Source organism: Geotrypetes seraphini, chromosome 18, assembly GCF_902459505.1.
Source record: "Geotrypetes seraphini chromosome 18, aGeoSer1.1, whole genome shotgun sequence".
Classification (NCBI taxonomy): domain Eukaryota; kingdom Metazoa; phylum Chordata; class Amphibia; order Gymnophiona; family Dermophiidae; genus Geotrypetes; species Geotrypetes seraphini.
In genome coordinates this window covers 448,227-474,403 of record NC_047101.1, presented here as the reverse complement: position 1 = coordinate 474,403, position 26,177 = coordinate 448,227, and the positions used below count along the sequence as shown (strand labels likewise).

The 26,177-nt window shown below is 44.5% G+C and overlaps 1 protein-coding gene across 8 annotated transcripts in view; it reads left to right on the top strand.

Annotated features, from left to right (window-relative positions):
• LOC117351614 (C-terminal-binding protein 2) overlaps positions 1-26,177 on the top strand; it is a 130,352-nt gene that overhangs the window by 32,709 nt on the left and 71,466 nt on the right. For 3 of the 8 annotated variants that reach the window (XM_033927142.1, XM_033927143.1, XM_033927144.1), the window contains exons 9-11: positions 7,922-8,049; positions 8,268-8,394; positions 21,359-25,856. In XM_033927142.1, the coding sequence (XP_033783033.1) occupies positions 7,922-8,049; positions 8,268-8,394; positions 21,359-21,515 (412 nt within the window). In that variant the 3' untranslated portion in view covers positions 21,516-25,856. Of the gene's footprint in view, positions 1-7,921; positions 8,050-8,267; positions 8,395-21,358; positions 25,857-26,177 lie in introns of those variants that run through there. The other 5 variants (XM_033927145.1, XM_033927148.1, XM_033927146.1 and 2 more) reach the window with 2 other exon arrangements.

Sequence of the window (26,177 nt, the reverse complement as noted above, 5' to 3'; positions counted from 1 at the left end):
TAAAAACAATAGATTTTAGACAGGACAAACATCAATTGGGAGGAAAGGGAGGTTAAAGTTACATATCGTAAAAAAAAAGAAATACATTTAAGGAAAGAACATCAAGGAGGTATAAAAATACTTGAAACGAAAAATTAAAAAATTGGAGAATTTATTTTATTATTTATGTATTAAAAATTTTTTTTAAAAGATAAGTTTTAAGAGATTTCTTAAAAGAAGGAACATCTTTTTCATTTTTTATATATTCGGGCAAAGAGTTCCACCATTGGGGGCCGACGACCGAAAACATTTCCAATCTACGGGTGCCTATAATTTTCAAAGAAGGAATTACTAATAGGTTTTGGGAAGATGATCTGAGAGAGCGTACAGAACAATAGGGGATTAGCATCTTAGAAATGCATTGTGGTTCTTTGAAGATCAAGTTTTTATAGATAAGTAGTAAAACTTTAAACTGTATGCGTTGGCAAATAGGAAGCCAGTGTGCATCTTTAAAGAGTGGGGTGACGTGATCGAATTTCTTGGCATCATAAATTAGTTTTATGGCCGAGTTTTGAACTATTTGCATTTGTCGTTTTTGCTTTTGGGTAACATTGAGCAACAAAGAGTTGCAATAATCCAGTTTTGATATAACCAAAGAATGAATTAAGATATTGCGAGATTTGAGTTCGAGAAATTTAGAAAGAGATCGAATTAAACGCAATTTGTAGAAGCAGGTTTTAACTAGATTATTAATGTGATCTTTAAATTCCAGACTATCGTCAATTATTACGCCTAATATTTTTGTTTTGGGGACGATTTCAATGGGTTTATTGTTAAGTAGGAAAGAAGAATTTAGTCCTATATCTTTTTTCCAGTTAAAAATCATTGCTTTTGTTTTATTTATATTTAATGATAATTTATTATTGTTAAGCCAATTATGAACTTGTTTGAGTTTTACATTTAAAGAATTGATGTCTTCGTAATTTTCAGGATTAAATGGGTGAATTAACTGTATATCATCTGCGTATGAAAAAGCAGTGAATCCTATAGACTGACATAAATTCAGTAATGGTGCAAGGTAAATATTGAATAACAGGGGAGAAAGGATTGAACCTTGAGGGATGCCGAAGGTTGTTGTATATTCTTCAGATTCTTCGTTGTTGAATTTGATATGAGAGGTTCGATTGGTAAGATAAGAAGAAAACCAAGTAAGGACTTGATCACGGGCAGATTCAGTAGGATGCAGTGTGCGCCAGACATCAATCAGACCCAGTTGGTGTAGCACAAAGTTCACCCCCTTGTGATCGCCTCCTTTCAATCGAGGCTTAGGTGGCTTGCAATCAACAAGTGGGTCTGCAGTGATGTTAAAGTCCCCACCTAGTACCAATTGGTATTCAGAAAAAGGCGTCAAAGCCGCTACTAATACAGAAAAGAATCTATGAGAGTATACATTAGGTGCATAAAGAGAACAAAACACATATTTCTTCCCCAAGAAAACTCCTGCCCAGATCACATAACGCCCCTCGGGGTCCTGTATTACCTTGTGCATAGTACAAGGATGTTTTTTATGATAGAGGAGAGCAACACCTCGCTGTCTGGAGTTATATGAAGCAAAAACTACTTCCCCTACCCAATCCCTCTTCAGTTTAACATGTTCTGTCACGCTGAGGTGAGTCTCCTGAAGCATTAAAACGTCTACTTTTAATTTCTTACAGTATTGAAATAATTTGCTGCGCTTCACTGGGGAGTGCAAGCCATCAATGTTGAAGCTGGCAATCTTAACAGAACTCACAATAGCAGTTGGTAAGAAGTACGTCCCCCCCAGAGACAACAGGTCTGTGGGGCAGCAGCGCCGGCCTCCCAGCCAAACCAGCACGCCACCCACTGAAGTATCATTACAGTACTGATCAGAGACCCCAGGTGCATCCCACCCCCCACCCTGCCCCACCAAAACCCCCCTCCTACCCCATTCCCATCTTCTCTCATCCCCTCGACCCTGTCCCCAGGTCCCCCACTCATCTCAACCATTCTCACACCTAACAGTCCCCACACACATCCAAAACCCCAGCACTACCTCCATTCCCCTCTCCCTCCTCACACGAACACTCTCGTCCTCCCATCCACCACCCAGCCCCCCGACTAAAAACTAAAGTGAGAACCCCCACAAAACTCTAGAGGGCTAAAACATCCAGATATATGGAAAACACATCAAAACAGTGCAAAGAGAGCTGCATAAACATCAAACTGACAAATCTCTCAAACAGGCACTCATCATAATCTCAAACCAAGTGTCCAGAATCCAGAGGTCCTCGCAGTGCATGTCCCCGTCTCCCGATGGTCGTCGAAATGGTATGGCTTCCAAAAACTCAAGGAGACTGGATAGACTGGAGTCGTGCCACGCAATCAGGTCACATAGGCGGCAGCCAAACATAGGCCCCCAGCAGCAGTGATCAGGACAGAGTCAGCACCACACTGTCGGATGACCAAAACGACTTGATAGAAGAAACACCACCAGAAATCACACGACAGACGCCCATCAGCACTCCTGAGGTGCCGGCAGCTTCTCGAGGAACTTTTTCAGCTCATCCGCCGTACTCATGGTGAAAGTACGATTTTCATGAGTCATTCTCACCTTAGCGGGGTAAAGAAATGCAAATCTTATTCCCCTCGTGACCAACTGCGAGCAATACGGCGTAAGGGCCCTGCGCTGCTCCGCGACTTTGGTGGAGAAATCTTGAAATATCATAATCTTAGCCCCTTCATAGGACAGAGATCTGTTTTTCTTGAACAGGTCCAACAGACGCACTTTGATTGCATAATTATGGAATCTGGCCAGCACCGGCCTCGGACGGCCCGGTCCGTCTCCATCACGACGCTGACCAACACGATGGACCCGCTCTACCACCACCGGTCCAGCCTGCTCCGCCAGGCCCAGCTCCTTTGGCAGCCATCTTTCCACCATGTGGAGAAGCTCAGAATCTTTAACTGACTCCAGGAGCCCTATCAGTCGGAGGTTCTTTCTGCGGGCCCTGTTCTCCTGGTCCTCCACTCTCTCGAGCAGTTGGCATACTCGGGTCTCCAAGGAGTCAAGCCTGCCATCTGCAACCACCGCTCTGTCTTCTTGTGCTGAGACCCGATCCTCCACCTGCTGGATCTGCGTCGCGTGGCCAGCCAGCACATCTTTGATTTCCTCCATGGAGGCATGTAGCTTGGCCAATTTATCGTCTAACAGCTGAGAGAGGTTCCGCATGGATACTTGGAGCATCTCATCCGAGGTGCGGTCCACTGGCGCCTCCGTTTGCATCCCCGCCATTTTGAGAGCCGGTGCCACGCTGTTTCTTGGGGCCTTCGGGGCTCGAGTCGGCATCCCCCGCGCCGCCACCGTGTGTCACGCGCCAGACGCTCCCCAGCACAGCGGGAGCGATCCCGAAAGTGCAGGAGCCGAAATTTTCACAAATTTACCGGCGGCGGCAGGCGTTAGGCGAGCCGAATGGTGCAGGGAGGACGGAGCTCCGCGTTCAGGCGTCCGATCAGGTGCCGGCCATCACGCGACCCCCTATTCTATTCCTCTCTTGACGTTGTTTGCTAGGAGTCTAGTTCCTGCTGCGCTGAGGTGCAGTCCATCTTTCCTGTAGAGATTGCTCTTGCCTCAAAACGCCGTCCAGTTCCTCACGAAGTGGAATCCTTCTTCCTCACACCATCTCCTCATCCACGTATTTGTTGATTGTAGTTCCTCTTGTCTTTTCACATCTGCCCTCGGTACTGGTAGGATCTCTGAGAACACTATCTTCTGGGCCCTCATCCTCAGCTTCCTTCCCAGAATCTTGAATTGTTCTAACAGCGTGCTTCTTTTGTAGTCTCTCTTGCTGACATCGTTCGTCCCGATGTGGATCACTACAGCTGTCTCTTCTGTATCCGCCCCTTCCAGGATCATTCCAATTTTGTCCACGATGTCCTTGGTTCTTGCTCCCGGAAGGCAGGTCACCAGTCGGTCCTCTCTCCCTCCTGCTATGTGGCTGTCCACATGCCTAAGGATCAAGTCTCCCACTAGGATCGCTGACTTTCCCTTCTTCAATTTTCGCTTCGGTCTCAGGTCAATGTCCTCAAAGTGCTTCACTCTTTCTTCTTCTTCTTCTGGGCCTCGACTAGCCAAATTCTCCCCCTCTTGTGGGTGTCATCCTTGAGGTAATCTTCTTCTTGCTCTCCCATGCATGTTGGTATCCGTGTAGCTTCTTCTTTCATCTGAAGTTCGTTCTCTTCCACCTTCGTCCTGTATGCCTCTTCAATGAATCTCTCGAGCTCCCTGACTTCCTCCTCAATGTGTCTCTCTGTGGTGTGAAATCCTTCGATCTCCTGTATCCTGTCCTCTAGTCGCTTGACCTCCTTCTTCAAGCTTTTCAGTTCCTGACACCGACTGCATACATATGACTGTCTCCCCGAGGGGAGATAGTCATACATATGACAGTCTGTGCAGAACACTGGAAAGCTCATCTTCTGGCTTCCTTCTGCTTCCATTGTTGTTCCTACTTTAAGATATCAGTTGAGATTACTTGTGACTTGAGATTACTTGTGACTTGTGTCCGCTTTGTGTCCTTTCTCTCTCCCTATCTGCTGCTGGTGTCCTCCCTGACTCTCTCTCTGTGCTGGTGCCCTCTCTTTCTCTCTCTAACTGTCTCTGGTGTCCTCTCGCTCACTGCCTGTTGGTGGTGTCTTCTCTGTCTCTCTCTCTGTGCTGTTAAGTTAAGGAGTTTACTCCTCATTTATTAGTTTACTTTGCATAACATGTGATGTAGCTAAAGCCATAGATTTATCTAAATTGAACTTAAATGTGACAAAGACTGAGGAAGTGGTAAGATGTACTAAAAGTTCATCTGTAAATGCTGAACTTTTTAAACTGAAGGCCTCCAATTTTTACCTTTTTATATCTGGATTATGAATTATGAAGAATTTCTCTAACGGATCCAAAAACAAAAGGAAGAGGAGCAGATACCATTCACCCATACCAAGCCAAGCCTTGAGGATTACAATAAAGTACTTAGACCACCTCCTGAAAGAAACCTATGAAACCATACTGTTCTAACACCAAGAACATAAAATTCCAGGATACCCAAATGGAAGCCTTCACAGCGTCAAAACTGATCAGGACAGAAGAAATATGCCAGTGGTCTCAAACTCAAACCCTTTGCCGGGCCACATTTTGGATTTGTAGATACTTTTGGAGGGCCTCAGAAAAATAGTTAATGTCTTATTAAAGAAATGACAATTTTGCATGAGGTAAAACTCTTTATAGTTTATAAATCTTTCCTTTTGGCTAAGTCTTAATAATAATATTGTAATTTATAGCTAAAGAGACATATGATCAAGAAACTGTTTTATTTTACTTTTGTGATTATGATAAACATACCGAGGGCCTCAAAATAAGTACCTGGTGGACCGCAAGTTTGAGACCACTGCTCTATGCCATATATTCCATTGACACCAAAATAGTTCTTAAGCTTTATGTCACAGTACGGTCCCTAACAGACACTACTCGAGGTGTGGCAAGCAAGGAAGGCAGACACTGGGCCAATTGATTTGTTAGGTTTTATTACTTGGGATTTAGCTAGGTACTTGGGACCTGGGTTGGCCCCTATTGGAAACAGGATACTGGGCTGGGACAGACCTTTGGTCTGTCCCAGTATGGCAATCTTATGTATGTTCTTTTGGAAATTGCCTAGGTTTTAGGTGGTGTATAAATTTTAAAATAAAATAAATTCGTATGTTAAACAATTTACAGAGCAAAATCGGATAATAAGAGGAAGACTGTTCTGGGTCCTTATTTGGCTTCAACAAAATTACAGAATGTCTTTTAAATTAACATGATATAAGGTATCCCAGTGCAGGGAAGGGGAACGTGTACAACAGGGGTGTCAAAGTTAGTCCTCGAGGGCCGCAATCCAGTTGGATTTCCCCATTGTAAGTCGCCTTGAGCCTGTACAGGTATGCGTGATGCACAAATACTAGATTAGATTAGATGTTTAAATGACACAAATGCACAAAAGTGTGGTGGATATGTGAAATAGCCTCTAAGCATAGGTTGTGGACTGTATCTGAAGTCAAGAAAGCATGAAACAAGTGCAAATTGAGAGCTTAGTAGTTGGAATGAATGGGCAGACTTGGCAGGCTGCAAAAGTAATGTCTTTCTCTGCTGTCATTTCTGATGTTTCTACTTGATTCTTCCTTACCCCCTTTTTGCTGTGTCTTGTCTACTATTTCATCTTTATAGGTTACTTCTACCCGGGGAAATAGATTTTGGCCACACAAATCACATGGCCAGTATGGGGTGGGATTAGAGGCATTATGAGACTGGCCTTGAAGTTATACAGCGAATAGTGCAATTCAGCTGTCCTCCATATGAGAGCTGTGTGGTCAATGTTCAGTATTGTTTAAGTGGGCAGGAGAGGCTAGTGGTTAGGGCAGCAGCCTGAGCACCCTGAGGTTGCAATTTATACGCATTGAGAATACTTGATATTGCGTTAAAATCAAAACTACAAACTACAATTCAAACCCAGAATTATCCCAGGTACGTTAGTCAGATTGGGATCCCACCGGGACAAATAGGGAGAAACTCTTGAGTACCTGATTATAAACCACTTGGGCTATAAGTGGTCTAGAAATACTAAAATAAATAAACCACAGTGTTTGCTGGGCACAGATATTCAGTGACACTCAGCTGGGCATCCAGTTTGATATTTAATCTGCTTTCTCTGTCAAGCAGGGAAAAGTACCTCAGGTAGACTTTCAAGTTGTGCGACATCAGTGCTGGTGCCTGCACTCTTAACCAAGGCAGTTAGAACCACATAAAAACACAGTTTTATCTTTGTCCACTTTAGGTATTTTGGTCCCGACAGTGAATATAGGTCAGCACCCGCATAACTTCTGGGTTAGCCAAAGACCTGGTTATTCAGTGCTGCTGTCAATGGCTTTAAAAGTGCTGACTGCCCTGGGCTGAATATTGCCAGGTATGTGTTTAAGTCTTAGCACAGAAATAGCAGGCCTAACTGGAAAGTGTAATGTCTCTTCACTGGTCCCAAAAATAAAATAAGTCACAGCCAATTAAAAAAAAACAACTGTAGAGGCCTAAGTGGACCTCTCCCTTTCTGACCCCAGTTCCAATTACTTTGTTCTCACATTCCAGTTGCTGAACTCTGCACAAAGCCCCTCAGGCTGAATACTCTTTGGCTGTACTTCTTTAGCTGTATCAGCGATTTACTGTTCTTATTCACCGTCAGTCAATGATGGCATTAAACGTTATACAAAGAGTAGTGAAATTCAGCCACTCTTCTTATAAGAACATAATAACCCAGTTTCCTGTTTCCACAAGGACCATGCAGAAACCTAAATATTATCTGGGACAGGCAGTGGCTTCCCCAGTCTCTTATATTCTTTTAAACTTATGAGGTCAGTATTCAGCAAGTAGGGGTCAGCAGTTTTTAAGTCGCATTGAGGGGCATTGACTTACAGTTGTTAGCTGGATGCTAACCGCATGCCAACCAGTATTTAGACTGTGCGTACTTAGCTTAGCAGATAAAATTAAGACAGCTTTTTTTGCTTTCATGCTTTCCAGCCTCTTACACCTACTCAGAATATATAAACAGATCTGAAAACAGAACTGAGATCAGTGGGAGCAAAGATACAATTCAATCCCAGCCTTCACTGTTGGCTATTGGTTCACTGCAGCATTGGAATGAATCTTGTGACTTAGACTTCCCTCGGTGGAGAAATAAAGATAACCAGTTGTCTAAGGAAGATTACTACGGGTGTTTTAAGATGCCTACTGTAAATATACTCCAATTGTTTACTACCTTTTAGATTCACTCTCTTTGCTAATTTTGTAACCAGATAAAGTAAAAAAAAAGGACTAATATATTGAGGTACTTTGACATATCATTTTTCACAACAGCTTTTCCCAAGGACCTCTTAAGGATGCTCCTAATTTGATCTGCACTCCTCATACTGCATGGTACAGTGAACAGGCTTCAATTGAGTCCAGAGAAGAGGCAGCTAAGGAAATTCGCAGAGCAATCTCAGGTATGCAGAGAGGCCAGCTGGAGAGTAGCAGCCATCTAGTTAACTCAAGTGGTTGAGCAGGGGGCAGTCCTCTAAAAAGAAGGCAGCTGTCAATGTGGGGTGCAGAGATGTTGCCAATGTAATAGAGGGGAGGAAGGCAAAGGTAATGGAACAGGAAGGATAAAGAGGGAGATATCCAATTAGTAAAGGAGGTAAATGTTCTCTTTGTCTCTCCACAGGTCCCATTCCCGATGCCCTCCGGAACTGTGTTAATAAAGAATATTTGCTGGCAGCTGCTCAGTGGTCTGGGATGGAACCAGCAGCTTCCCATGGAGAGCTGAATGGTGCTGCAGGATACAGATCAGTGTGAGTTCTTGGCCTTCAGCATGATTTCAGAATATGGGGCCCATTATTCAAGAGGGTTTAACCATGTAGGAGAGGCTTCTGCCCAATTAAACCACATTGAGTGAGCCTGGAGGGGATTTTCAGGGATATTCAATTGCTGATGCTTGGGTCCACCTTAGGAGTGGGCACCCAAGAAGAAGCTCTGTGTCATTTTAGATAGTACGCTGAAATCTTCTGCCCAGTGTGCATCTGCAGCAAAAAGAGCAAACAAGATACTAGGAAATATTAAGAAAGGGAGGCTAAATAAGACTGAGAATATATAGCAAAGACATAGGATTCTGTATTATTACTTGCAAATCTGCAGAAGGGTATCATTCCAAACTTCTGAACTCCTCCTTTTCTGCAGTGGAGAACAGCTCCCTCTTCATTTTTTTCTTTTGCAAGCAAACTCAGAAGGTGTATTCTGATCTGCTTTTGTTTCCCATCTTGGGACCTTAATGTTGTTCTGAAGAGTCTGTCACTGAAAGTTGGACGCAGCACTGTCCATTTAACATGTAACAGATGGTCTGTGCTCAGAAGAGCTTACAATCTAATTTGAACAGACAGCAGTTTCTTGCAGAGAGGATGGTAGGATGGACTTAGGTATCTTATGGTGAGTGGGAGTTAGGAGTTGAAAGCAGCCTCGAAAAAAGTGGGCTTTTAGCTTGGATTTACATACTGCAAGAGATAGAGCCTGATGTAAGGTCAGGGCTCTTCAGCTTGGAAAAGAGGCAGCTGAGGGGGGATATGATTGAGTGTTGGAGAACAGATGAGTGAATCAATTTTTCATTCCTTCAAAAAGTACACAGACCAGGGGACACTCAATGAAATTACATGGAAATACTTTTAAAACAAATAGAATGAAATATTTTTTACTGAAAGAATAGTTAAGTTGTGTAGCTGGTTTTAAGAAAGGTTTGGACAATTTCCTGGAGGAAAAGTCCATAGTCTATTATTGAATCAGCCATGGGGGAAGCCACTGTTTGCCCTGGATTGCTAGCATGGAATGTTAGTAGTACTTGTGACCTAGATTGGCCATTGTGGGAAATGGGATATAGGCTATCATGTAACTGGGCAGTACTCCTGAACATTTCCTTTGACCACTGTTGCACTGACCAAACAGTACTAGAGTGGTTCAAGTGTAGAGCCAGGATTTATCTGGTAAATGCTGATATATTCTGTCCACTAACCAGATAATGTTAAAATGGCAAAAATACAGCTGTGATGGGGGAGGTAGGAGGTTTGGGATACTGTTTCAGGGTTTCGTTGGTAGTGGTTGGTGGGGGGGGGGGGTTGGGTGGAAGGTTCTAATGATTTAGTGGTTGGCAATTACCTGTATTGTTACTGTGAGAATGCATCCTATCCATTCAACGGAGGGTCAGTGGTGTACTTTATTAAGACCTTGGATGATCAGTGATATACCATGAAGTTTATTATCTTTGGTGTGCTGTGCAGTCATCAGTAAAAATTGTTGAAACATAAAACAAATTGGCAAAAATGCTATCTGGGCATTGTTCTACGTATTGCCTGGGGTAAGACGCTGCTTGCCCTGGATCGGTAGCATGGCATGTTGCTACTCTTTGGGTATTGGCCAGTATTGGCCACCGTGAGAATGGGCTACTAGGCTTGATGGACCATTGGTCTGACCCAGTAAGGCTATTCTTATGTTCTTATTGGATGGTGCCCGGGTAGCTTCCTGACCCAGATATTCAGTGCTTGCACCTGGACATGGCCCAACATTGACTAGCCAGGCTTAATTCAGCCCATGATAATTGATGACCACCAGATAATGAACAAGAATTTTCTTTAGTGTCCCTCCAGACTGGCACATAATGGATGAGTTTATGTTCCTCTGCCAGCAGGTAGAGACTGAGACACATTGATTTTTGATTGTAGTACAAGTAGGCTGTGCAGTCCCATCTCTAGCAGGTGGAGGTGGTAAGCCTGTGCAGTCTTTCCTCTAGTTAGTTAGGGCCTGTTGGATCTGATTAGTGACCTTTTTAGTGTCTTTTTGCTGTCCAAACAGAGCTTGGGGGACCCTCTTGGGGGTCCTTCCAACCTCAGGGGTGCCACACTTGAAGGGTGGAGACCCTCCCCCCATTTCCCCCATCTCCCCAAATTTGATCTCTTAGAGCAGTGGTTCTCAACCCTGTCCTGGGGACCCCCCCCAGCCAGTAGGGTTTTCAAGATATCCCAAATGAATATGCATGAGAGAGATTTGCATATAATGGAAGTGAAAGGTATGCAAATCTCTCTCATGCATATTCATTCAGGATATCTTGAGAACCACTGTCTTAGAGGAACCTCAGCTATACACCTGGCCACTCTTCAGGCACAGACTACAGCTTTGAGAGCCTGTGGGGTCTACTCTTTTATTTGTTTCAGCTGATGGGCTGTGAGAACTGAAAAAAAAACAAAACAGAAAATAAAAGAACCTGAGGCAGCTGATCTGAAGAAAGCATTGAATTGCTTTCCTCTTTTTCTAACTGGCAGTTTTGTGCGTTGGTTTCCTGTGCGTAAGCTATGAGAACTTTTAAAAAGCAGAAGTGTGTTTTATGTGCTTGCTGAGCAGTGGATGCAGCCGGTGTGTGCGCAAAGTGTGTCTGCTTCGGGTGTCGATGTGCGTGCACCACTCATCGGCTGGGGGCCGTGGAAAAGCCCATGCTTTCCCTGCCGCCCACGGTCAGGGAAATAAGGTTGCCTTGACTGCCGATGGTACTGCAACAGTGGCTGCGGCGTGCGGTTCTGATTTAGCGGCTGCATCGAGTCAGGCCTTGTTGCCGCTACTGACTTCGGGAGACAGTTTTTCAACGGGTTTTTCTTCAGTTTTGGCAGGAAGCTCGGCCATTTTGCCCGTGGCCTCAGGTGACCTCCCTCCTGTTTAGAGCGACAGGAACACAGGTCCTGTTTCTTCTGCACCTGCAATGAGTTCTGTTGTGCCACTGGAGTTTTTTTTACCCTGACTTTGTTTTAGCCATGTACAAAGCTTATTTGCAGGTGGCTGGAGATCCTGCTCCTTCCCCAGGGGTCTCCGGGTCCTATGGAGGGTCTTTATCTTCCACGGCTTGCCACTGTCCAGTCTCCCCAGCCATCGTCCAAGCAGCCGCGGTTGACTTGGGATGAGAACTTTTTTCTGGCTGACCTGGTTTCACCGGATGAGGACTTGGACCTTTGGGTGGATCCACAAGATCCGCTAGGAGGGACGGATGATGTGGACGGTGGTTTTTTGGGAGACGCTGGGTGGCAAGGATGTGTTGGTTTTGCACATTTTTCACTGAGAAGAGCTGTCTTCGGTACTATGCTTTGAGGAGGAAGCTAAGGTTCCCCTTCAAGTTATGGACCCTCTGCTTAGGGGTGGAGAATGACACGGGGAAAAAATCTGTCCCCGTCACCGCTCCGTCCCCGGCCCACCATCCTCTGCACCGCTCCGTCACCGTCCCCGCCATCCCTTCCACCGCCCCATCACCGCCACTGCCATCCCATTCACCGCCCCGTCACCATCCCCGCTGCATCCATATAAGCCTTAGTACTGTAATATTTAGCTTATTCCTTTCTTATAAATCAAAGTTCCTGCTGCTGAACTAGAGAAAGAGATGTTCAGCTGGCAGGGCTTTGTTTATAAATTTTTATCAACACAACTAATATACTACTTTATCCTAAAGCAAAAAATAAATAAATAAATAGAATTTTTTTTTTTCTACCTTTGTTGTCTGGTTTCTGCTTTCCAAATCTTCTCATTCAATTCCTTCCATCCACTGTGTGTCTTCTCTCTGCGTCTTCCATTTGCTGTTACTGTGCCTTTCCCTTCCCCCCCCAATTGGTCTAGCACCCATCTTCTTCCCTCCGCTCCCCCATAGTCTGGCATCTGTCTTCTTCCCATTTTGTCTTCCACATTTCCCTTTAGGGTCTGTTCCTCTCCACCCTCCTTCAATGTCTGTTCTATTCCTTTCCACCACCACCCTTCCCTCCCTCCTTTACCATCTGTTCCTTTCTACCACCCTTCAGCTCCTCTCGCATGGCCTATCTATCTACCTTCCTCCCTCTTATTTTCGTGGCACGTTACAATGTAATTTATGCAAGCCACTGGAGCCTGCGAGCTCGGTCCCTGTCCCATCCCCACAAACCATCTCGCTTCTGTGCTCCTATTTTCCCCATTTCTAATATCTCCCCTATGTATCTGCCATTGCTCCCCCCCCGCGTCCATATACCATCCCCATGGCATGTCCCCTTTATGTCTCTGTCCCTGTGCCCCATGCACATAATTTCCCCTCTTTCTGTTACCTTCCTGTGCCCAGATTTCCCCTATCTTCCTCTTCCATACCAGTGTCTCTTCTTTTCAACCCCATCTAGCTTTTTTCCCTCTTTCTTCCCCCTCCCCTGCTTCTAGCATCTGGCTCACCTGCCTGTCCTTCCCTTTCTTTCTTGCTGTGGGTTTTTCTTTCCGTCTTCATCTCCTTGGCCCAGAATCCTTTTCCCTTTCACTCCCTCCTTCCAGTTTGAGCTGGGAACATGCGCGATCGCACAGTCCCCGCAGCCCCCACCCGCCTGCCCAATCGATCCTAGTGTTTAGCCAGCTCTCTCCCTTCTCCTCACCTTAGTTTGCAGGCTTTCGTTTTCGGCGACCTGCACACTTTCCCAAAGAGTCGCGCATGCACGGCTGCTCAGTGTTCAATCTTCTGCTCTGCTGCAACTTCCTGTTTCCGGTTGCGTCAGAGCAGCCGCGGGTGCGCGGCTCTTTGATGGCATGCGAGTCGACGAAAAAGAAAACCTACAAACTAAGGTGAGGAGAAGGGAGAGAGCTGGCTAAACATTAGGATCGATTGGGCAGGCGGGTGGGGGCTGCGGGGACCGCGCGATACTTGATGCCTCACTGCGGAGACAAGACCACGGGGCGGTGAATGGCCTTGTCCCTGTCCCCGCAACCACAGCTAGTTTTCATTCCCCGTTTCGTCGGGTTACCCGTGGCTAAACGCAGCTAGCTGCGGGTAACCGCCACCGTGTCATTCTCTACTTAGGGGGTTCCGGTCAATATCCCATTCCTTTTCTATGCATCAGGATATTCGGGATGTGGTGATGCACAATGGAAGACTCCAGATATGCCTTTTTGCTTGGTGCGGTCCATGACTAGACTTTATCCCATTCCTGATGGGGATAGGGATACCTTTAAATCTCCTGTGGTTGATATGGTGGTATCTGCTATCACACGTAGGCATACTGTGCCAGTTGAAGGAGGTTCGGCTCTGAGAGACCCTCAGGACTGTAAGATGGAGTCTCTCATTCAACAGAGTTTTGACATGGCTACCTTGGCTGTCCAGACAGCAATTTGTGGCAGTCTGGTGGCCTGAGCTTGTTTCCAGTGGTCTGAGCGGGTCCTTGACTGGGAGTCTGGTGACTGGTCTTTAGTGGATCAGAAGGTGGCTAAGATTGAGCTCGGCACTTATCTCTCTGATGCCATGTGTGATCTGTTATGGACATTAGCTAAGTCTTTGGCCCTTGGAGTAGCTACTCGCTATACCCTGTGGCTTCGGGGTTGGTCGGCGGAAGCTTAGTAAATTTACTTTTTGGGGTTCCTTCCTCTTTGGGGAGGAGTTGGATAAGCTTGTTCAGGCTTTGAATGATTCTAAGGTGCCTCGGCTTCCAGAGAACTGACCTCACTAGGTGTCATGGGGTGGCATCACCCGTGGGCATCTGTGTGATTTTCGTAGGTACCTCCCTGGCTGGGGCTTGGCCCCTTTTCCTTCCAGAGGTTGCTTCTTTCAGTATATTTTATGACAACCTAATAGCCTCCAAAGCAGCTAAACTGGACAGACAAATCACCACTCTGTTATCTTCGACTACAGACTACAAAGCCTTCAGGAGAGATATTAAAACCATACTCTTCAAAAAACACATTAAACCTATCCAGCACGACCAATCCCAACCCAATATCCAACACTCTATTTACCCTTAGATCTCTCTATTACTCTTTTATCTACCAAACGTTATCTAAAACCCATAATTTCACCCTATTCTTATCTCCTAAAGACCTCTTCTTCCCTTTGGTAACTCTTTACCCAACGTTTATTACCTTAAAAATTCTATGTCATCGCTTATTCTATTCCTTCAAATTTTGAATGTAATTCTTGTTTTGGTTTGGATGTAATCTGCCTTGAACCGCAAGGTAATGGCGGAATAGAAATTACTAATGTAATGTAATGTATATTCAGTCCTTTCGGGGAGCCTGCCGGGGGAGGGGGTCGGGACTCTGCCAGTGGTTCCTTGTCCAGCCCAGTGACTCGCTGCAGGTCCTTCCCCTGATTCTAGTGGGAGCCAGGTTGTTGGAGTTTTACCGGGGGTAGGCCGAGATCACAATGGATCAGTGGGTCCTAGAGGTGATTTGGGATGGCTATGCTCTCTAGTTTTACTTGCCCTTGCCAGATCGTTTCCTCTCTTCTTCTTGTCAGACAACTTGGAAGAAGCGGATTTTTCATCAGACGCTGCAAAGGTTACTGGACTTTAAAGCAGTAGTTCCAGTGCCGCCTCAGGAGATTCACACTAGCATGTATTCCATTTACTTCGTGGTTCCTAAGAAAGAGGGATTGTTTTGGCCTATTTTGGATCTGAAAGGTGTCAACAAGGCATTCTGGGTTTCGTCTTTTCGCATGGAAACCCTGAAGCCCATAATTCTCGCTGTTCAACCTGAGGAGTTTCAGACTTTTTTTGACTTGACGGAGGCCTACCTGCATGTTCCGATTCAGACCTCCCATCGGCGCTTTCCTTCGCTTTTCAATTTTGGGAGAGCACTATCAGTTTTGTGCGCTTCCTTTTGGTCTAGCTACGGCCCCGCAGACTTTCACTACTACTATTTATCAATTTTATAGCACTGAAAGGCATACACAGTGCTGTACATTTAACATACAATAGACAGTCCCTGCTCAGAAGAGCTTGCATGACAGGATATCTCAGGGTTGGGGAGATTATGGTAGAGGAAATGATACAGGGGATATAGGTATCTGACAGCAGTGAGTAGGAGTTAAAGAGTTGAACGCAGTTTCAAAAAAGTGGGCTTTTAGCTTGAATTTGAATACTGCTATGGATGGAGCATGACATATTGATTCAGGCAGCCTGTTCCAGGCATATGGTGCGGCAAGAAAAAAGCTTGTTTGCATTCCTGAATTGTTGGAATTTGATTTGTTTTGCCTGTATAAGTGGATCGGTTTTGTCACCTGCTTTGAAGTGGATCGTTTGATCTAAAGCTTGTTTGCGTTCCTGAATTGTTGGAATTTGATAAGTTTTGCCTGTATATGTGGATCGGTTTTGTCACTTGCTTTGAAATATGATCCGCTTTGACCTGGATGCAGGGGAGAAAGATCAGAACGATGGCCACGGCGCTGAACTTCCATAAAGGGAATTACAAAGGGATGAGACATAGTAGGGAAGAAGGTTGAGAAGAGGATAAGCAGTGTAAAAACGCTAGAACAAGCTTGGTCCCTTTTTAAGGACACAGTCACCGAGGCGCAAAATCTATGTATACTGCATATCAACAAACGATCCAAGAGGAAAAAGAACAAAGAACCAGCGTGGCTCACTGTAGAGATGTAAGAAGCGATCAGAGACAAGAATACTTCGTTTAAGGAATGGAAAAGGTCAAAAACGGACGAAAACTGGAATAAGCACAAACAACATCAACGCAGGTGCCATAAGGTGGTAAAAGGGGCCAAAAGAGACTATGAGGAAAAAATAGCCAAGGAGGCAAAGAACTTCAAGCCGTTCTTTCGATATATTAAGGGGAAACGACCCGCGAAGGAAGTGGTGGTATCGTTGGATGACCATGGAATAAAGGGAGTGCTATAGGAGGACAAAGAAATCGCAGACAAACTGAACTCATTTTTTGTGTCTTTATTTACCGAAGAGGATATACACAGCATACCGGAACCCATCAGGCTATATGCTGGAAATGAAGATGGGAAACTGACAGAGTTGACAGTCAGTCTAGAAGAGGTATGCAGGCATATCGATAGGCTTAAGAGTGATAAATCCCCTGTACTGGATGGCATCCATCCAAGGGTCATCAAGGAACTGAAAGGGACTATAGTTAAACTGCTTCAACTAATAGCCAATCTGTCGATCAAATCGGGAAAAATTCCGGAATACTGGAAGGTGGCGAATGTTATGCCGATCTTCAAGAAATGTTTGAGGGGGATCTGGGTAACTAAAGACCGGTGAGTCTGACCTTGGTACCGGGAAAAATGGTAGAGGCGCTGATAAAGGACCGCATCATTGATCACCTTGACGGACACGGTTTAATGAGGACCAGCCAGCACAGTTTCAGTAAAGGCAGATCTTGCCTGACGAACTTGATGTACTTCTTTGAGGGAGTAAACAGGCAAGGGCGACCCGGTTGACATTGTATATCTGGATTTTCAAAAGGCGTTCAACAAGGTTCCACATGAACGACTACTTCGGAAAATTGTGAGCCATGGAATCAAGGGTGAAATACTCACGTGGATTAAAAACTGGCTGGAGCATAGGAAACAGAGTGTGGGGGTAAATAGACAATACTCGGACTGGAAGAGTGACACCAGCAGGGTGCCGCAGGGCTCGGTGCTTGGTCCCGTGCTCTTCAACATCTTTATAAATGATTTGGACATTAGTACGACAAGTGAGGTGATTAAGTTTGCGGACGATACGAAGTTATTCAGAGTAGTGAAGACACAGGGGGATTGCAAAGATCTATAAAGTGACATAATCAAGCTCGAGAAATGGGCAGCGACATGGCAAATGAGGTTCAACGTGGATAAGTGCAAAGTGATGCATGTCGGTAACAAAAATCTCATGCAGAATATAGGATGTCTGGGGCGGTACTTGGAGAGACCTCCCAGGATAGAGACTTGGGAGTTCTGATCGACAAGTTGATGAAGCTGTCTGCACAATGCACTGCAGCAGCAAATAGGGCGAACAGAATGCTAGGAATGATAAAGAAAGGGGATCATGAACAAGGAGAAGGAGGGTTATCATGCCGCTGTACCGGGCCATGGTGCTCCTTCACCTGGAGTACTGCGTCTAGCACTGGTCGCCGTACATGAAGAAAGACACGGTACTACTTGAAAGGGGCCAGAGAAGAGCGACTAAAATGGTTAAGGGGCTGGAGGAGTTGCCATATACAGTGAGAGATTGGAGAAATTGGGCCTCTTCTCCCTTGAAAAGAGGAGACATGATCAAAACATTTAAAATACTAAAGGGAATAGAGTTAGTAGATAAAGACAGACTATTCACACTCTCCAAGATAGGGAGAATGAGAGGGCACTCTCTAAAGTTGAAAGGGGAAAGATTCCATACAAACGTAAGGAAGTTCTTCTTCACCCAGAGAGTGGTGGAGAGCTGGAACGCTCTTCCGGAGTCTTTTGTAGGGGAAAACACCCTCCAGGGTTTCAGGACTAAGCTGGACAAGTTCCTGCTAAACTGGGACATACACAAGTGAGGCTGGACTCATTTTAGAGCACTGGTCTTTGACCTGGGGGCCGCCGTGTGAGTGGACTGCTAGGCACGATGGTCTGACCCAGCAGCGGCAATTCGTATGTTCTTATGGATCGTTTGATCTAAAGCTTGTTTGCGTTCCTGAATTATTGGAATTTGATTTGTTTTGCCTGTATATGTGGATCGGGTTTGTCACCTACTTTAAAATGGATCGCTTGATCTAATGCCTGTTTGCATTCCTGAATTGTTGGAATCTAATCTAATCTTTGGTTTATATATCAGGTCATCTCCCAGTGGAGCAGACTCGGTTCACATATAATTAAGACTAGAGTACATAGCAGAAAACATAGAAGGAAGAATTAATTAAAAACTAAACTAGTAAAAGGAATGGATAATTTGAGCTACAAAGAACACCTCGGAAAACTGGGACTGTTCTCCCTCGAAAAGAGGAGACTACGAGGGGATATGATAGAGATTTTCAAATTCTAAAAGGATTCGACAAAATAGAGCATGGAGCACCTTTATTCACATTGTCAAATGTGACACGAACAAGAGGTCATGGACTCAAACTGAGGGGGCGGCATGTCCAGGACAAATGTCAGGAAGTTCTGTTTCACACAGCGAGTAGTGGACGCTTGGAATGCTCTCCCGGAGGAGGTTATGACGGAGGCTACCATTTTGGGATTCAAGCGCAAGTTGGATGCATACCTTCTTGCAAATCACATTGAGGGATATGGATAATCAAGGTCTCCATCAGGGAACACCTAGCATTGGCCTCCGCGTGTACGGGTTGCCGGACTAGATGGACCTAGGGTCTGATCCGGTGAAGGCGTTTCTTATGTTCTTAAAGTACATAAGAAAAGCATAAGAAAAATAACTATAATATCATTTCGTTGAGGCTGTAGTTAAACCATTTAAAAATCTTGAGAACAACAAAGTTTTCAGGTGGGTGGGTGGGGGGATATATTTTTTTGGTTCATTTCTTGATCAAATTGTTGGATGGGAGGGGAGGGATATTTATTATCTTCTTTGTTATTGATGGAATTTAAGTGCTTATTTTATAACAAATGTATGTCTAATTTATGGCACTTTGTATTAAGTTTTGAAAATTAATAAAGATCTATAAGGGGAATCAAAATGGCAGGCACAGGCCTGTCATACCAGACTGAGACAGAGCCCCTCTGAGGAGAATGTCTGCCCCTATCTAGTGCTGGAAGGGTGGATTACATGGCAGACATCATGAGTAAGGTGTTGGTGTATGCGGTCTTGGCCTGCAAGATGATCTGGATCAGGCAGTGGGTGTTTTATTCTGCCTCCAAGGCAACTTTAAACAGACATGCCTTTCAAGGGGCATGCTGTATAACCCCAATTTTTTGGACCACAGAAAATACCTGCAGTTTCATATACTTCAGGAACATTTCCAGTTTGTGGCTCTCCCTTTTGGGTTTGGAACAGCCCCTGCATTTTCACCAAGGTAATGGTGGTTTTTGTAGCCCACCTCTGAAGAAAGGGGATCCAGATGCACTTCTGTCTGGATGATTGGCTGATCAGAGCTTTGTTCAAGCCGGAGTGCATGCAGGCTGTGTGGCAGGTGTTGGATCTGCTACAACTTAAAGAAGAGCTATCTAGAACTGACCCAGATTTTGCAATATCTGGGATTCGCTTCGACATGGCAAAGGGCCACGTCTTTCTTCCTGAGTTATGCAAACAGAAACTCAGGAAACAAATCTTAGAGCTCTTGGTGATGCCGATTTCCTATGTCCTGGCATTACCCTCAGGTGCTGGGCTTGATGGCTGCCTCCCTGCAGGTGCATATTGACCTCTCCAAGATGCTCTTCTGTCTTGGTGGTTCCCCCAGCATCACTCTCTTCAGATGCAGCTCCCCTGGACAGGGTCCACAAGGAAAGGTCATGCTGGTGGCTCCAGGGAGACTCCTTGATGAAGGGAATGCCTCTCTGTATCATGTTGTGGGTGACTCTCACAACTGATGTCAGCCTGTTCGGCTGGGGAGACCAATGTGGGGACCACTCAGTTCAGGGTCAATGGACTCACCATCAGAAGGGATGATCCATAAACCATCTGGAGCTCTGAGCCATTTGGCTAGCATTGAGAACTCTGGAAACAGTCCTGGATGTGAAACAGTCCTGGCGAAAGTGCAGGCAGAAGAGCAAATGGCTAAAAATGTAAAAAAAGGGAGACAAAATTTTTATCAGATATATCAGTGAAAGGAGGAAGATGAAAAATGGAATCGCTAAACTGAAAGATGCTAGGAACCGATATGTGGAGAGTGATGAAGAAAAAGCAAACGTGTTAAACAAATACTTCTGCTCTGTGTTCACGGAAGAAAAACCTGGAGAAGGACCGAGATTGTCTGGCAAAGTTACACTAGAAAATGGAATAGATTCAGCGCCGTTCATGGAGGAAAGTGTTTGAACAACTTGAAAAACTGAAGGTGGACAAAGCAATGGGACAGGATCCATCCCAGGATACTGAGGGAGCTCATAGAGAATCTGGCGGGTCCTATTAAAGAATTGTTCAACAAATCTCTGGAGATGGGAGTGGTTCCTGGGGACTGGAGAAGAGTGGATGGCTGCTTTGAGTTCCTGTGGTCTCACGAGACTACAATGGGAATTCACGGCAGCTATTTTTGATGACAGCTCTGCACGGGGCAGGAGTGTAGGAAGACGCTCCTGCCCTCCTTCACCACTAGACCATCAGGTAAGGTCTGGGGAGGTCCAGGAGGTGGGGGAGAGGTCCGGGAGGCACGAGGGAGGTAGGGGTGGGTCAGAGTCGGCCCTAAAAGTTATTTGTGGCTTTTCAATATTCGCGGGCCGGCTCTGCCCCTAACCCCCGTGTATACGGAGGGAGAAGTGTATTTTAAATTGAATTCTGTCCATAAACCTTAAGGTAGTCCTGGTGAAAACCACAGCTTATCCTTGGGATTAAGTAGCATGGAATTTTGTCAGGTACTTGTGACCTGAACTGGCCACTGTTGGAAACGGGATACTGGAGTAAAAGAACCCCTGTTCTTGCCCAGTAGGTGAGCTGTTATGTTTTGTTTGCTGAAAAGATGATGAATGCATGAAGCAGCTTTCTAGAAGCACAGAGGCAAAAATAATTATGCAGTTGAGAAAGACTTCTAATTGGCATAGAATAGTTGAAGAGGAACCCAAACATCATCTGGGGTTTGTAACATGCACCAAGGAGCAAACTTAATGTCCTTATTTATCCTCTTATTCCCCACACTTTTCTTCTCCTATCTGTTCACCCAGTGACTGTGTTCCTTTTCCTGTCGCTTTTATTTTGTACCACCATTCATATAAGAGCTCAGGGCACGTTACATTAAAAGAAAATAAAATTTGGTAATGCCATTAATACCCATTTAGTTTCTTCCCAAGGAATCTCCCCAGTTAAGCAGTATAATACCCAGAAAGTCCATACCTGTTCTAGAAATTCTACACTGGTGCTTATTCTCTCTTCTGTGTTTCAGGTTTCCTCCAGGAATGGTTGGCGTTACTCCTCCTGTATTACCGGCAAGCTCTGTGGATGGGCTTGTGGCATCCTCTATCCCACATATGACTCACACTCCTTCTCCCGGACAAACCAGCAAACCGGAATCAGACAGAGAGATTTCCACAGACCAGTAGCACCTTTCCTCACTCCTTCCGTCTCTCCTCCTTCTCCTTGTTCCTGACCAGGAGTCTGGCTTTCTCAGCGTTCTCACAGTCTTACTTGGTAGAGCAGTGCTAAGCAAGCTCTGTACCCTGCCAAATCCTTGTCTTGATGTTTCTTTTCAAAGCCCAAAACAAAAAGCTTTAGATATTTCCTTTAACAGATATTCAGAGAGATTTTGTAAACAATTTAGTTTAAAGAAAACTGTAAGTGAATATTTTGTGCCCTGGCTCTAATTTGTAAAGGTTTTCAATGCATGGAGCAGCTTTCTGGGATAAAAGTGAGTATCTTTTCAACTAAGGTCCTGCATTTACCTGCATTTATACTAATCTGACAGGGAACTGCATGTGGAAATTTTTCACAAAGAGGAGGGTAACACCTCTTGTTACATGATGTGAAGAGCTGTTTGGCACTGTGTGTAGGAATGCAACGTAACGTATTATGTCACCCTTCATGGATGTAAAGTGAGGTGCAGCATTCCCAGTAACCTGTCCAAAATACTAGAAGGGCTAGTGCAAGGACATTTCTTTTCTTGTAGCAGTATTCAAGAGAGAGTCTGGCTGAACTGTTGTGGTGGGTGGTATGAAGGACAGTAGTGGTGCTGTTTGAGGAGGTGGCACTTAAGTAAAACCTGTTGTCTTCTGAGGGCCTTTGTTTTATCTGTGGGACAGATTGAAAATGAGTTCAGTGTGTCAGAAAATCTGCTGCTTCCCACCATAGTTAGCCAGTTCCCGAGCAAATGACATTGTGCCACCTATGAAAGTGTGCTTAAAGTTTCCAAAGAAAGGCAACAGAATTATAGATCCCTGGATAATTTACATTTTTCTGTTTCACATTTTCCAGTTTTTGCTGCTTTCTGCTCACTTCGTATGTACCTTCGTTAAGGAATCCAAACTTTTTGCCCACACTCTTGCACCAGTGTGGATGTGTAGGTTCATTATTATTTCTGATGGAGGAATGGATTGTCTAGCATAGCCCATCTTGAGGTTATACAGTGGAGGGCTGATCATAGACAGCTGTAGAAAAGCCTTTCCCCGTGGTACTTTGTTTTCATTATTCTGACCAGTTGGACTAGTTCTCCTTTTAGTCTGAGCAGCACACCAGGATCTCTCTTCTCTCAAGATCTGCCAAGTTGGTGGCTGCTACTTTCCAGGATACTGTTTGTCTCCCAGAACCCAGATCTGCTCCAAAGCTTTAGGATTTCAGCAGCTGAGCAGATGATAGAAGATCTCTGAGTTGGTGCTCTATCAACTGTTTTGGATTGTTAGAAGCACCTGTTGTGTAAATGCTGCTAACTGTGCAGTTGGGGCTCTCAGTTATCCTTCACGGAGTCTTCCCACTTGGTATGTGATTTGTTTTGCCATCTTGTATATTTTGTAGTAATACTGAGCCTTCTATCTGGACAGGACTTGCCAGTTTGCTGACCCTGGCATGGGCTTTTGGTGGGTTAGTTGGTTCCTCATTGCTGGGGGAGGGGGACATTTAATTGTATACAGATTAAAATAAGCACATTTCCTTTAAAAGCAAACAGTACCTAAGTCTTGGTGTAGTGCATAGAAATGTGGTTGATCTCCTGTTTTCTCCTAGATCACTAAAAGGTCTTTTTGAAAGTATCTGTGTCACCCTGCCTATCCAAAAGTCCAAATAGGGCCTGGAGTCCCCTGTTCGAAGTATAATATGTTAGCTGAATCTTAGTGACATGGGTTTTCCTGTTAGAACAGTTGGGATTTCTGATAAAGATTAATCACTTCCATTACAAAGAAAGTCTATTAACAGGGTGACAACCATTTTGTCTTTGTGATGAGAGAGTATAGATAATATACGTTAACTGGGCCATTCCTTATTGCAGATGGGATTCAGGATTAAGGCAGATCAACTGTGAGGTTGTCAGCTGGTTGAGTTGGCCAGTTTTTATTAAAGGCAACCAGCAGACTCTTAAATTGACGACACAATTCCTGGCAAAGGGCTGCCTAGCTCACCAGCTACAGTCGCTTCTTTTCGTCCCCTGCACCTTCAGTCCCTTGTTCACTTCAGGTCTTGTTCTAGCACATGCTTCAGCTTAACCCAGCGATCTGCTGAAGCAGGGAAACTGTGCTGGACAACCCTGGTCCTGTCAAACAGCATCTGCAGTGAGACTAGTGTACACTCGCTGTTCTTGTGTATAAACCACTTGGGTTGTAGCACAGAAAGATGGTCTATCAAATCCATTACCCTTTACCCTTATCCCTATTTGTACTTCTTGCCCAGAAAGATGGCCTGCATAATTAAAGAAAAGGGATATTTAATGTTTGCTGACAGTTCCCAAGACTGCGGCTGTTCGTGGAAGCTCCCCTTCTCAGTGATGATGAGAAAGGCCCATGCAAGTGAATGAGAAGCCTAGGTGCCTGCTGTAGCAGAAGAGATTGTTGAGCAATATCCTTAAGGTCAGTCTTCTGCTGTACTTTAAGGGGGCTACAAGTAAACTGCCTTTTTGCCTTGAGATTTGCATCAATAAAGTAAAACTAAACATATAGTTTTGCTTTGATTATTATTGAGGGGAAAAGTACTTCCTCGGGAAACACCTGTTTTTTCAGTAGAGGGGCATGCTTTTTTTTAAGCTCCTATTTCTCTAAAGCAAGATGACATTCCAGATTTGTCAAAACCGTTTCACAGGTTTATGCATTTCCTTTAAGCCAGGCATTCGTAATATCAGGAGACATTCCATTTTGAACGTTCACAAAGACTCCCATCTGTGATACACCAAAGTTTCATACATTTTTATAGTCTATTTTGTGTTTCTCCTGTAAAGAGTCTAGTGTGCTAGCCACATGAGTCCTCAGTGTTTTTAACATAAAGGTTAACATGTTGAGCAGAACTATTTCATGGGCCTGCTTTCTCCAAGGAAGAGGATTTCCATATTGTAGTGATTGTGAACTTTGCAGTATATATTGACCGACTGAGCAGGCACTTGGTATTCAAGCAGTTATGGGATAAGACTTACATTTTCCCATGATATGAAATGACTCTGCTTTCACTCCTTTCCAGAATCCCTGTAATTGCGCTTATATGATCAGTGAACCCCTCCAACAAAATCTAGAGTAGGGTGTCGCAACCCAGTTCTTAGGGTTTTCAAGATATCCACAATGAATATGCATGAGATATATTTGTGGAGTACATGTAAATTTATCTTGTGTATATCTTGAAAGTCAGGCTGACTTGGGTTTCTCAGAGTACTAGGTTGAGAAGCCATGGTCTAGACTCTAGAGTACAGAATGACACTGGGACATATTTTTCCCTGTCCCATTCCTGCAAGCCCCATCCTCATCTGCACAAGCCTCAAACACTTTAAAATCATTAGTGTTCGAGGCTTGTGCGGTTAAGGCAGAGCTTACAGGAATGGGACAGGGACAAAACTCATGGGGAAATTGAGTTCCTACGGGGTTGAGGGAAAATTTGTCCCCATGTCATTCTCTAGTCTAGAGGCATAAACAACAGCATAATATCTTCATTATCAGCTCAGATCTGAGGTTACAGATTGATATCTTATGGGTAGTTTTCCTGTCATATATGTTCAGAAAAAAAAATCTATCTCATAATGCTATATAATAATTGAGGGACTCTGTGCTCACTGTCTTGATCATTTATTTGTACAGTAAGGAGATCGCTTTATGTGGTAGGACCAAAGGAGCCTTGGGTTCCCAATCATAGTTTGTGTGTGTCTTGAAGGCATATTATGCAAAAAGGAGCCCTCTGATAGACAGACCTTTGAATCCAATGTAGAGTATACTGGTAATATAATGTTCCTGTCTCCCAGGCTTGTGCCAAAAATACAAGGCTTGCTCCCACCATTCTTTCATTCTCTTATATTCCTGCCTAAATCATTTACTGAGCCCATAGGGTTATGTCTTAGGGGATGATGGATATGGGTAAGAGCAAATTTTGAGGTATTTTTAGTCCAGCACTGTGCTCTCCACACCTTGAGAATGTAAGGAACTAGAACAACTCTTATGACTTGTGGGAGCTGCAATGATGCCTCTCCATTCGCTCTGACAGATGCCTTTCTAAGTGTAGGCAGGGCTTAGCTATACATAAATGTCCAACAGTGTAGTAAGCTTGAACATTTGCAAGTGTCATACTCTCTTTTTATTTATTTATTTATTTATTTTTTTTGGCTTTCAAAGTGTATTGAGTCTCTCAGAAGGGGATTTGTTATGCCATCCAAATTTAAAGGGTAAAAGGGATGCGACTTGTATACTGCTTTTTCTGTGTGGTAAGGCGGTATATCAAATTTTTAAATAAACCTGAAACCTGATTCAAAATAGCAACCCCCCCCCCCCCCCAAAAAAAAAACAACACCCCAAAAACCTCCCAGGCAGGTAGCGTGCAGTAGTGCTGGAGCATTACATTAGCCTAGGCCCTGTCCTGTGAGCTCTTGGCATGTAATTGTCCCCCGCCCACCCACCAAACTGGTTGATATTTCTGTATTTAGGTTTTGCATAGCTGGTGAGTTTTTGAGTATTCGTATGCCTTTTTTTTTTTTTTTTGGTGTCTTGAAACTGAGTAAAAATAGTTACCCCTTACTCTTATACTAGTACCAACTGGAAATATCTTGATTTTCTGGAAGATTGTTTCCAGACATTGGGCTAGATTCACTAAAG